At 36.0% G+C, this 13,377-nt stretch overlaps 1 protein-coding gene across 3 annotated transcripts in view; it reads left to right on the top strand.

Moving 5' to 3' along the window:
* Window positions 1-13,377, top strand: part of LOC149559255 (uncharacterized) — a 150,055-nt gene that overhangs the window by 23,952 nt on the left and 112,726 nt on the right. For all 3 annotated transcript variants that reach the window (XM_089833184.1, XM_089833183.1, XM_089833185.1), the window contains one exon: window positions 775-826. In XM_089833184.1, coding sequence (XP_089689310.1) covers window positions 775-826 — 52 coding nt within the window. The remainder of the gene's footprint in view (window positions 1-774; window positions 827-13,377) is intronic.

Below are 13,377 nucleotides of genomic sequence, written 5' to 3'. Positions count from 1 at the left end.
TTTCCCCTTATTTAGTTAACTTTAAAAATGTATCAATATCATTGTGCAAATTCTTATAGAATGACCTATTGCGTAGTAATGTTGAAAATTGAGGAGGTCTTGAAAAAGCTTGTGTGTTAGCATGCCGACTAATTTATGCTTGTCCAAAGCTTGCACATAGTGTGGAATAACTCAATTCCAATAAGTTTTGCACATAAGAGCAAGAGATGCACATGTTTGCTGACTATAAAAATGCTTGTAATAGATACATACTAATGCAAAAGTTCAAAAAAGACAAATTTGTGCAAGCCAATCTTGTGGGGAAAACGTAAACTAGGAAAATAAAGCAGGTAATATTTGTGAGTGATGCAAGATTCTTGACAACTACATTACATCTAGACCTTTCATTGGCATGAGAAACAAATGCATTTTCTCCACCTACCCTCCCTTTTGCTAAAACATCTTTTTGTTTCACTTTATTAAACAAGAACTTCAACTCCATGTTTGTTTTCATTATTTATTTGGTCAAAGAACTTTTTTAAAGATAATTTCCCCAAGAGACTTATTTTGATCTTTGTATGTACTTTTAACCATTTATTTAACAAAGAGAATCAAGTTAGATGTTATTTGATGGTTCTCATCCCTTTTTTTCCATCACAACAAAGGTCTATATTGTATCAATAGATTGTCAAAATGTTTTGTACAACATGTTTATATGATATTGTTATGTTTAAAAGGACAAGATCTGTTCTTAATTTGTCATTTTGCTCATGTGCTTGTGTCTTGCCTTTACAGTTGGAAGAGGATGTTGCGAAAAATATTTCCAAAGTTGATCATTTTCTTGAAGGTACACTTGAATATGTTTAGTTAGATACTTCTTTCCGTTGATAAATTACATCTCATTTTCAAGTTTATGATTTCTTTGATATTGCATGCTTCTTACATGGTTCCCAAACTAATATGAAGATATATTATTAGCTATATGCAAATCAACCTAGCACCATGATGAATGGTACTCCCCTTACTAACCCAAACACACAACACACAAAGAAACAAACAAAAAATTCTAAGAACAAAAACATTTGCTTTCTCTTATCTTAGATGAAATCACATTGCAACATTCTAGAAATAACCTACAAGAGCCACATGGGCCTTATTATTCAATAATATACAAGCTAGAGCTACAATTTGCACTACCAAAATTGTCCCAAGTAAACTCTCTTTTCTCTTTTTGTTCTGGGAAGTATAACCACCTTGAATCTTGAGAAGGTGTCACCTCTCAAATTGGTGGCCAAGCTCTTTCCTCTCTATTCTCTTGCTTTAGAATAAGCCAAAAATGGGTTGTGATATTTATCATAATATTTTGATTTTTTTAATTAACTCCCTAAGGTAATGCATCTTCTAAGACCATAACTTTTGATTAGAGAACCCGATGGAGCCCCTTTTTAATGCTGAAGATTTGGAAGAGATCTACACTATGCTTTTGCTAGATCATGAAATGATTAAAGCTTGTCGATATCCCATTCGATCATTTAAAGGTCTGAAATTCAAGTTGGACATTTTATAACATTTTCAAACCGCAAAACATAAGTATTTCCTAAACAATATAGGATATTGGACATGATTATTTTTTCAGTCATTATATTTTCCCATTATGCTCCTTGGGGTTATTTTTAGGCTTGAAAATGCACATATGGAAACTTACTAAAAATAGTATACTTGATAAAAATAGTAAGCCTACCGAAATAGCCCCTTATTGAAAAACTAAACAATATTTTTGGGTGATGCTAGATTGATCTGACACCATAGATACTTGCGCATAAAACCGTGGGGTAATTTGAAAACCGAACTCACATCTTAGGTGTTTAGAGGAAAATCAAGGCAATCAATCTCTCCTTTTTATAGCCCTGATGAATCTTCAACTGGTTGCCCTTTTTGTTTAACCAAGTACTCTTCTAATAGCTCATGTCTTGTCCTTCTATCCACATGAGTATCCATCCTCTATCTCCTTTTAGTTGAAGTAAGTGCTGGAATATTTTATTGCGCTTCCGTTATTTCATCCTCAATGCTCCCTTCATGATATTTTGTCAAATTTGAAATATTAAACACAAATGTATTATTAAGCTCCCTTGGCAAATTTACTTCATAAGCATTTTCAAAATTGCGCTTCTCAAGGTTTTGCATGGTCTAAATTTCTCCTCTTCAATTTTTAATATGTTCCTATTGGAAACCTCTTGTTTCATTGATGAACCATGACTTAATCACCAATCTAAAACTCCTTTATCTCCTCTTCTGATCTTCTTTCGCCTTGTATTGAATATTCATCTTATTAATACACTTTCTTACCTCTCCATGCAAACTATGTAGGTTTTCTACAAAGTTTTTAACTTCAGCACTACTCTTTTCTCCTTTGTTCAACTTCCTTGGTTCGGAAGCATCTTTAGGACTACTGCCATATACAATCTGAAATGGCAATTTACCAATTCTCTTATTAACAAAATATTATTGTATGCAAACTTTGCCTGTGGTAAAATTAGATACTGCTCTTTGAGTTTATCTCTTACTAAGCGTCTCAATTGGTTCTCCAAATTCTTGTTAACCACTTTTGTCTTCCCATTTTTTGTGGATGATGCACTTATTAAACTTCAAATCTATCTTCATCTTCGTCCACTATGTCCTCCAAAAGTACCCAATAAGCTTAGCGTCTTGATTTGAACTATGCTTTTTGGTAGACCATGTAGTCTCACCACTTATCCAAAAAATGACCCTGCTACATGAAAAACATCATAAGTCTTCGCACAAGTAATAAAATGTTCCATCTTTGACAAGTTGTCGACCACCGCAAAAATGAAATCATGTCCTCATTGAGTCCTTGGTAAAATCGGAACAAAATTCATATAAATATCCTCTCATGGCCATAAGAACTGATATGACCCTATATTTTGCTTGGTTTCTTTTGTCATCTGATATTTTCTAAGACTCTATACAAAGTCCTTAATGCATTGTTGTAATTGTGGTCAGTAATAATGCTCATTTTCTAGAGCAATGGTTTTATCTTGACCAATGTGTCCAACTAATTCTCCAATATGCTTTAATATGGTAAAATAATAAATGATCTATATAAACAAGTATACACATGAATGTTCCTATAATGAACAAAGAGAGAAACAAATCATTTTGAAGAGAGAAATAGAAAGAGAAAGTTTCCATATTGAACAAAGAGAGAATATGAAAAGATAGAAGAGGGGTGACCATTAATAATATAAATAAATCTACTGAAGACAGAAACAAAAGAAAAGAGATTTAACTCGAATCCCTCCCTTAATTTCAATCTAACTTCAAAACGAAAGTCTGCAAGTGAATCCTCAGAAGGCGTAAAAGTTAGACTTAGGCTGATTAGTGAGCTCTGTATATTCTACAATATTGGCCTCTGGCTGGTGTTAGGATTTAAAGAGACAGAAATAACAATTATGTGAAAACGTAACCAATATCAAAAAATAATAATCGCACAAAAGAGAACACAAGACACAAAGACTTAATGTGGTTCACCCAATTCTTGGGCTACGTCCACCAACAACGAGTCCAATATTTTATTATCCAGCGATTACAACCTGATTACAATCTCTAATCCCTTACAGCTCAATACCGCTGCAAGAAGCTATTATGGAGTATGTACAGTACTTCCTTGATCAGTCACCACAAGCTAACAGCTGAGACCTTCCCTGCCGTTGTTTAGAAGCAAAGCGAGTCTTGCAATCTCAGATCACATGACCAAATTTTGTTAAATTTAATCAGATTTATATATGGTAGTATTTTTTTTTTACTGTTGTGCAGATATAAGGATGTAATCAACAATGATCAATCTTTACACAAATCGAAGCTCTTAGAGGATCACTGCTTCCAACTAACAAGGATGTATCAATTTGCTGCAATGTAATCTTGACAAGATAGGTTCATCAACTGCTGTATACCAATGTGATATGAAGTGTATCGATATTGCTGAGTCAATTTGTGGAAGGCGGAATACCATATTGCTTTGCACTTTCAATAATTCTGCATGTTGCTCAAGTATGAATCAACTTCATATAAATATGTGAATGCAAGGGTTGTATGTCTTATGTAGAGACATATCTCTACATGGAACTACATGTTCCGCATAGAGACATGTCTAGACATGGAACATAACAATGTCTTATACCACCGTTAGTGATTAATCAAATATGTGATCGATTAAAATGAGCTTTGATCCTCATGGTTTATAAGCATCAATACCTTCAGCTGTCAATGATTATTAATCTTTAGAATATAACTGATTATATATAATAATAATAATAATAATATGAATATATATATATATATATATATATATATATATATGATATTAAGTCACTAATTATTAATCACGTGCATTAGAGGTTTATTATGATAATGATAATCACAATCATTACAAGTAATCAGATCAATACAGAGTAAAGGATGAAAACAAATGTTGATATCAACAGATAGATTAATCCGACTGATGCTACAAAACTCTTAACACTCCCTCTTTGCTATGGAGTAGTAATTCTATCCAAGGCGTAAACACAATAGATCCATTTATTGTAAGGGAGAAAGATATCACCTCATTGCGAGATTGGGAGTAATGGCATGTCCATGAACATCAAGTCACATGATGTTCACCATAATTCACAATGTAATACCACTATGGTATGTGCACAGGCATCAGGTCACATGATACCTACCTTATGTTGGTCTGTGGTGATTGAACAGGAAATTATTGTACACTTTTTCATAAAAAATATTTTTGGTTAACTCATCAAGCATTTTTGAGTTGACTCGTCAACCATTTCCCAAGGTTGACTAGTTAAGTATGTTCACGGTTAACTTGTTGAGCCAACATAAGTCATGTAATATTGGCTTAGGGTTAGGGTTTTCTAAAGTGCATATCTAGCTTCTTGCAGTGGTATTGAGTTGTAAGGGAGGTTGAATATTGTAATAGGTTAAAGTTATTGGATAATAGTATTGGACTCGCTGTCTAGTGGATGTATCCCAGGGATTGGGTGAACCATGTGAAATCTGTGTCTTTTTTTTGTTTATGTTTGCTTTATTCCTTTGTGATATTGGTTATATTTGCATGTAACTCTTATTTTCTGTCGATCTAATCCTAACACCTTACAGATATTAGGTCATGGCATATCCACAAATATTAAGTCACATTACATCCACCATGACTATCTCAGTAATATCAATCATCATGGCTTATCCATAGATAGCAAGCCTCATATCCACCATAATTTGATATTACTTAAGAGATATTATTTGTTTTCTGCGGATATCAAGTCTCATGTTGTCCATCATGATAGTGTGGTTAACTATTATAAAGTCATCACCTTATAATAGCTACCAAAAGTACAAGTGTCTATCATTCAGAGATCATTACCTTTCAATAATGTTCATAGGGGCCCATGATAAATAAAGAGTTTAAACATTAAACATCTTTAGAATATATCAATACAACAAATTAACATTGTTGAGACTCAAGATCAGAAAAGCTTACTTTTTTACCATACCAAGCTTACCTCGAATTATTCAATCTTTGTCTTGGAGAGAGGCTTGTTGAAAATGTGTGTTGTTTGTTCATCTCTACTAATATATCTCAATTGGATAACATTTCTTTCCACCATGTCTCTAACATAATGGTAAGGAATTTTAATGCGTTTTGATATGTTATGGAGCATAGGATTCATTGAAGGTTTTATACAACTCTGATTGTCATAGTGAATGATAGTGGGATCTAAGGATTGTCCAAACAATCCTACAAGAAGTTTCCTTAGCCATAGAGCTTCTTGAGCTCTCGTGGATGCTGCTATGTACTCGGCTTTTGTGGAACTCTATGCAACTAGAGATTGCTTCCTACTAAACTAGGAGATCATAGCCGATTCATATTTGAAACAACACCATGTAGTGCTTTTCCAATCAACTATACTTCTAGCCCAATTTGAATGGGTATATCCATGCTGATTTAGATCTACATTATTATATTTTAGACCATAGCCAATTGTACCAAGTAGGTATCTCAAAACATGTTTTACTGCAACTAGATGTAATTGTCTTGGCTCATGCATTAACTGACTAAGAACATTCACTGCATAGCAAATGTCTGGTCTACTGTTGACTAAGTACATAAAGGATGCAATCATCTTCTGTTAGACAATGGACTCTGTCAATTCTAAGTTTGCTGCTGCTTCTTTTAACTTATGTACATTAGTTTCCGTTAGGGGTGGCCATTGGGTTACAATCCATCATTCTAAACCTTTTTTGAATGTCAATAGTGTATTTTCCTTGATTTAGAATGATGCTATCAGCCTACTGCCATGCTTCTAAACAAAGGAAATAGTGAACCCAAATCCTTCTCAAATGCTAGGTCTTGTTTACATTTCGTAATGAGATGGTCTTCTCTTGTAATCAATAAGTCGTGAACATAAAGAATGAGAATCTATATTTCACCATTAATTACCTTATGGTATATATTCAGATCTGCATCGTTCTTGCAGAAGCCTAAGCTAGAAAGATATTGATCTATCCTCTCATACCAGGCATGAGAAGCTTGTTTGAGACCATATAGAGCATTCTTTAATTTGCAAACATGAGAACTATTACTATCTATTACAAATAATTCAGGTTTCTCTAGGTACACTTCCTCTTCTATTATGCCATTAAGAAAAGCAATCTTCCCATCCATTCGGTCAATTTTCCATACTTTTGACGTGGCAATAGCAATCACAACCTTGATGGAGGTGTATTGAGCAACTAGAGCAAATGTCTCTTCATAATCAATTCCCTCCTTTTGAGAAAAGCCTCTAGCAACAAATCTTTCATTATATTTTTCAATATTTCCATCTGCAACATGTTTGATTTTGAAGAACAATTTAAGTGACACCACTGATTTATCTTTTGGTCTAGGTACAATGCCCCAAACGTTGTTCTTAAGAATAGATTGATATTCTTCTATCATAGGATCTCTCCAAACTTGATGTTTGAGAGCTTCCTCTACATTAGAAGGTTCTGATTTGATAATTTCTCTCATAAAGGCAACATAGCCTGAGTATCTATGAGGTCTTTTGCTTTCCCTGAAGGTTCTTTTTGGAGCCGCATAATTTTCAGCTTCTTGAATGATTTTTTTTGCCCATAGAGGCCTTTTCCTATTCACAGTAGTGTCTTTAGGCTCATCACCTGAATCCATAGGTTCATTTTGATTGTCATCTTCCATATGTTCATGAATCTCCCTTTGAATCTAAGAAGCTTGATCCTCTTCCATATTTTGAGGAGACTCTTGATCCTCAATATCTATTTCACGAATATCTTTGGATCTTTTGAATCATGTCTCCCGATCTACTCGAAGTGCCTCTCCTGCTGTAATTTCATCAGTAAGTTCTTGTTTTCCTCTGCACTTGGATCATATGTGCTTGCAGGAGCATTATCTACTGATAGTATGGCCAAAGGTCCAAGCGTAGCTTTGATGTAATCAATCAATTCCTTGTTGGGGGCTTTCAATGTTTCCTTAGCTAGCTTCAACTCCTCCAACCTTTCTTTAATCCAAATGTTTGTGGATTTCCATATATTGACCATAGAGTCATGAACTGGTGGTCCTATATCAATTGATTTTACTATGATTCTCCCCTCCTTTTGAGGTCTATCTCTACTACCACATGCCTTGTATCCAGATTCGTGGCCAAAGCAGCTAGTGTCTTTTGTTTCTTCACCTTAGATATTGACTATGGTGGTTGCATTGCTTGTGAAATCAAAGTCTTGGGTGGGACGCTTTCCTCCATTCTCCTTTTCTTTCTGTCTATAGTTTCCTCTATCCAAGAGTCGACCTAGAGAACATTGAATGTTGACTCGATAGCTAAAGGATCAAACAACTTTCTGGTCATGAGAGGAGTTTCCTTTTTCTTGCTAGAAAAGGGAAAAGTCACAATTTTAGTAGTAGATTGTTTAGGAATATTACCTTGATCAGTGCCCTATTGTTGCTGAGGAGTGACTTGGGCTTGTTGATCACTATCATGTTCACCTTCTGGAGGATTATGTCTTGGCTGACTGTTCTCTCCATACAAATTGATAACTGGCACAACAGATGGGTCCTTAGTATCAGATTGTTCCTCTTCCTTATCCTTCTCCTTTTCTTTCTCTGCCTTAGCATCTCCATCTTTTCTAATGTCTGGCAAAGAACCTCCTCCACGAGTTGGAGGAGTTTGAGTATTCTTGTCAGGTGGCTGATCTCCACCTCCTCCACCCACTGATTGTGGAGGTTCCATCGATGTAGAAGTGGTGGAAGCTGTGGTAGAGGTGGTGGATGATGAGGTTTGGGCAGTGCTTGAAGACACTCCAGTAGAAGAATCACTGGCTCCAGTCCACTTCTTCCTTGCTCTGGTCTTCTCCACTCACTTGTCAGTTCTTTTCAGAATCCCATCCATCAAAATCTCCAATTTATTAATTATTGGGTCCTCAGGTGGGATGGACAGAATAGGCTTGTCCTTTATCTCTCTCATAAGTTGTGAATGTCAGATTGGATTTATCATATCAATATCATTGACATTAATGTTTACCTTATACAATTTTATTTGCTCCACGGTGAGCCTTGACCAGTTTTCTCTTGAGTCTGATACTCAATGTTAATCTTCAAGGTCAGGAATGTGCTTGAAACTTGCACCAAGTCGAAGATTATCCTTTACAAAGTTCATAGGATCAAACAAAGGCCTAATAACTTCATAATCTTTGAATTTTTACTTACTGTCAAAGACCTTAATGAGGTTCTTTGCATCAGATCTTGATGCACATGAATAAAATCCCACTTCAATTGGGAATGAGATTCCAGCTTTCTTGTTAGCAACACAGAGAGTATTGACCTCCAGTATTTGTCTACAAAGCTCAACCCACACAACTTTGTCATCTGGATATCTGGCTAATCTCCAAGGAAAGCCATCAAAACCACCAATTCCAATGTAGGATAAAGAAGTGAATTGTGTAAAGCAACAACCAAACTGAGATACCACTGTAATAGCCTCTGGAGAAAATCTCCTCTTAGGACACCCCTGAAGCTCTCTACATAGCGTAATAGTAAAGGCATCATTGACCTTTACAAATTGTTCATAGCTCTTTTCTAGCTGCAGGTAAGGATAGAACTCATACATTTTGGTAGACTCATCAAAATCTTCATTATAGGGCAAGCCCGACCATAAGTGATGCGTTGCTAAAGCATAAATTAGATAGGACACATAAAACTGCTTAAATGCCTTAGCTGAGTTCATCCAGCTTGTCAATTCATCACATATTATCTGTACCCAATCTATATATTGACCTTCAACACATACAACATGCACCAAAAAGAAATGTTGTTCAATGAAATTCAATGCCTCCTCTTTTTAATTAGAGCCAAACATGGTCTTAGGCAACTTACTCTTTGAAGTCTTAGGTGGCTGGAACCATGTGTTTAGAATACCACCTCACCTCAGAGTCCTCTTTTCATTATACATGGAGAGACCCAAAGTCTATATCACAGAATTCATCTCTGTTTGGCAATCCAAACGTGTTTTGCATCAAGGCTCTGTCAAAGGTCAGCAACACAGAGTCATTGGCATCCTTATCTACTTTGTCTTACGATCATACCAAGCAATGCACTCTTGAACTAGCTCAAGGGCTTGAATAGCCATAGGGAATCCCGCAGCTTCAACCAAACCACTCTCCTTTAGTCCCTGTGTGTTTGGGTGAATTGGCTACGAATTCAACCTTCTGTGAAGATCAGATAGATCGTAGAAATGAAAAGAAGCATTTGTTAAATCCTTCAACTTGCTCACCAAGCCAGGCAACCTATGTTGCATTTTAGTTCTCAAGGCCATGAATCAATATCTAAGCACAAAACAATCCACACAGAAAGTAGTAATGCCATTGCAAGATAGCATGAAAACAACACCCATAAGATCTTTATTCGATTCAAATATGGTTGTTACTTCTTGAATCTCCCACATCACACAAGTGAGGCGCGGGGAGATAAGCACATTAGGCCAGTTAAGATCATAACGATATATTTGTCATTAATATGGTGGGTAAACGACTTTATTTGAATTAAATTTGGCTTTAAGAGCGATTCGTACCGTTAATTTCACAAACTTTTACCTTTAGAGCTCGAGCGTAGCCGAAATGACACTTTTTCGATGCCTTTGAAAACCTTGTTCATTTGCCTTAGGTCGGGTGCAGAGCACTCTTGCTTCTTTTCCAAAACTCAAAACCCTTGTTTATTTGCCTTTGGTTGGGCATAGAGCACTCTTGCTTCCTTTCTGAAAATCAACACTTAGTTCCTTTTTAATTCTTCACTTTCTTATAATCTATCCGAGCGTAGCATATACCGAGCATCTTCGATGAATATTCTTTCTTTATAACAAGCCTCCAATTTGTTATTTTTGCTTTATTGGAGAAGTGCCCCATGTCGAATGCATGGCTAAAACCACACGCTTTCGACACATCCTTGCTTTTCATGAATTTCTCCAATCTAAATGCTTTCAAGGCTTGGAAATCACTTCATATGTATCCAAGAATCAAAAGCATCATCCCAAAAGCCTTACTAGTTGGTGCATTATGTTCCTTAGAAAAACTGGTGAGGCAAGTCCGCAAGCGTACCTAGAATAGGCAAAACTTTGTACGGCCTCTTCCAACTTTGAGGCTTTTGAAAGAGGTTCATTTTTGCTTTAAATGCCCCTTAGCATCTCAAGAATGCATAATTTCAATTATATAGAGCCTTAGAAGTGGTCATACCTTTAGTTTCAAAAAGTGTCTCATGAAGTATGCAAGCATAGCTACAGAGACAGTTTTCTGACAACTGTGCTTCTTCTCACCAACTTTGCTTATTTGAGTGATCTTTATTACATAGGGCTTCTTTGGCACCTTGACGATTTGAAGACTCCACATAGATGGCTTGAGTAAGTTCTCCAAATTCCCATTTTGTTAAATGGGGGTTGCGGCTTTGCAATGATCATACGTAATGCTAGGGAGCATTTTCCGAAACTTGACTATCACCTTCAAAATGCTCTTGAAACGGTTCATCAATACTTAATAGTATCACAACTACTTGCCAGAGTGAGATCAATACGAAGATACATTAAGAACTCATAAAATCTCACCCCTTTGAAAAAGGGAGGAGCGGCTCTGCGATGAAACCAATTGCATGTTCAGAATAGTCAATCTTCGGAAACCTTTAACTTCATCAAGAAACCTCCCAAATCTTGCTTCTTTATGCTCAGAAAGATCCTTATTACTCCTAGAAATCAATTTGCGCATTGAAAGCTTACCATTTGACTGTTCAGTACATTTCAGAAAACTAGGTCTTGAAGTACGCTGCCTGAGCTTGCGGAGGGACGGAGGTTACTTTCCGAAATGGCTTATACTTCAATAGATTTGCTTGATCTGATTAACTAAATAGTTTAAGATACTTGCAAATGCCTCAGAGAAGCACTTTCTTTTAGCTCAAATCTCTCAGAATTATTCCCAACATCGATTTCGGAGATTGCGAAGTGTGGCTCCGCGATGGCCTTGGCATACTTAGAGAGCTTCCGAGATAAAATACTGATTGTTGATTCATGCTCCTTTAGTGTTAGATGGATGACTAGGATTCACATCTCTATAAGACAAAGGAGATGGACGGTTCTTGTAGCCTCGAGGCTTCTAATCTTCGTTCAACTTATTCTTACACGGAATGAGATATTACGATAATAGATAATCATCTATTATTATTTAATGGTAATTAATTTGTAATCTATTGTAAATATTAGAATGTTTCTAATATTTAGTTAGCTGTAGTTATTTGTTAGGTTTCTTTTAGCTAGAATAGAATGTTTCTAGTCTTTATGATCATTTCCTAAGGAACCATCGCTTTATTCTTTTGTATATATAGACCTCTCGGTCTTTGTTAATAAGAAGCAAATATTTTCCAATTACTTCGTAATATGGTATTAGAGCCAATACTTAAAATTTTTACGACAAATTTATAATTTCTTTTGAAATTATTTATTCAAATTACTCAAAATCATTTATGAGATTCTCTACAACCCGCAGGGTTTCAATTCTTGAGAAAATCATCTAGGGTTTCATAGTTTTTTGGCCATTGTTTGAAATTTTTGCCATTAACCCTTTGCTTTGGTCATTTGTTTGCTTGCTCAAAACACCATCAACAACGATTCTCGTCCATTTGCATTTGGAAAACATGAAATTCTATTGGCGTTTTTTGCGATTTCTTTGGGGCAAATCGCACACATACTCAAATCGCTGCAAAGGCCCGTGTTTTGGTGTTCCATTCTCTGCAAATCGCGTTTTACACAGTTGTTTTTTGATCATTTTTTCTAGCGGTGTTCTGCTCTGCTCGTATCTCCATCCAATGCCATTGTTTTTGGGCAGCAAATCGTGGTTTTTTTTGGTCTTTTTTTTTGTTGTAAATCTTGCCATTTTTTGCAAAGTTTTTTTTGCATTCCGTTCTTCAAACGTGCGCTTGTTACACTCTCTTTGGGGTCGTTTTTGCTTTCCTAAGCCAAAAACGACCTTAGCTGGGCTGTTTGCAACCTCAAATCGCAATTTTTGGCCTCCAAAACTCCATTTTTTTGCAAATTCAAGCTTTCATGGCTGTTGCCTTGGTTTTTTTCGAAACCCTAATTTTTGACCTTGAATTTTTGTTTTTGATTAAAGATTCTTGGTGGGTTTTTCGAGAGCTTAATTGGGTTGTCTGTTTTTTCTAGGTGCCTCGATTTTTGCGCCTCAATTTTCAAGCCACCAAATCTAGAAATCAACAACATTTTCTCTTCGGGTTTTTTGAGCTCTCTTCTAGGTCATCCTTCAAATTTTTTGGGTCTTTCGTTTTTTGCCTCGAAGAACGTGCCTTCCCAACTTTTCACTTTTTTTTTGGAAAATGTGCCATGGCATCTTTGACAAACATTATGCTCGAGAACAACTCAAAATTTAATGGTCGAATTTATGGCGGTTGGAAGCAGTGGATCGCAACAATTTTTTAATATTGAAATATTGATCAAATTGTTCTGGGTGTTACACAACGTCTGACTGCTCCTGGTACTGATCAGGATGCATGGGCTCTGAATAATTGAGAGGCGGCGATGCTTCTCAAATTATTTGTGGCTAATGATCAGCTCTCAGATTCCATCCGACAAGATAGCTACCGAGATATGGACACATGTCAAAGGTCTTCACGAGACTTCTAACAAAAACAAAGCTTTCTTTTTGAAGAACACTTTGTTCTCTATTATCATAGATGAGCGAACCTTGCTCCAGGCTCACCTGAATAGGATTCAGGAAATCCGTGATTAGTTGCTTGCCATTGGTCGTAAGATGGAGAAAGACGAC

The sequence above is a fragment of the Cupressus sempervirens genome, chromosome 5, assembly GCF_028749045.1.
Source record: "Cupressus sempervirens isolate cs-2001-9-10 chromosome 5, ASM2874904v1, whole genome shotgun sequence".
Classification (NCBI taxonomy): domain Eukaryota; kingdom Viridiplantae; phylum Streptophyta; class Pinopsida; order Cupressales; family Cupressaceae; genus Cupressus; species Cupressus sempervirens.
The sequence above is the reverse complement of the archived record's forward strand: the minus strand, read 5'-3'. Positions and strand labels throughout refer to the sequence as shown.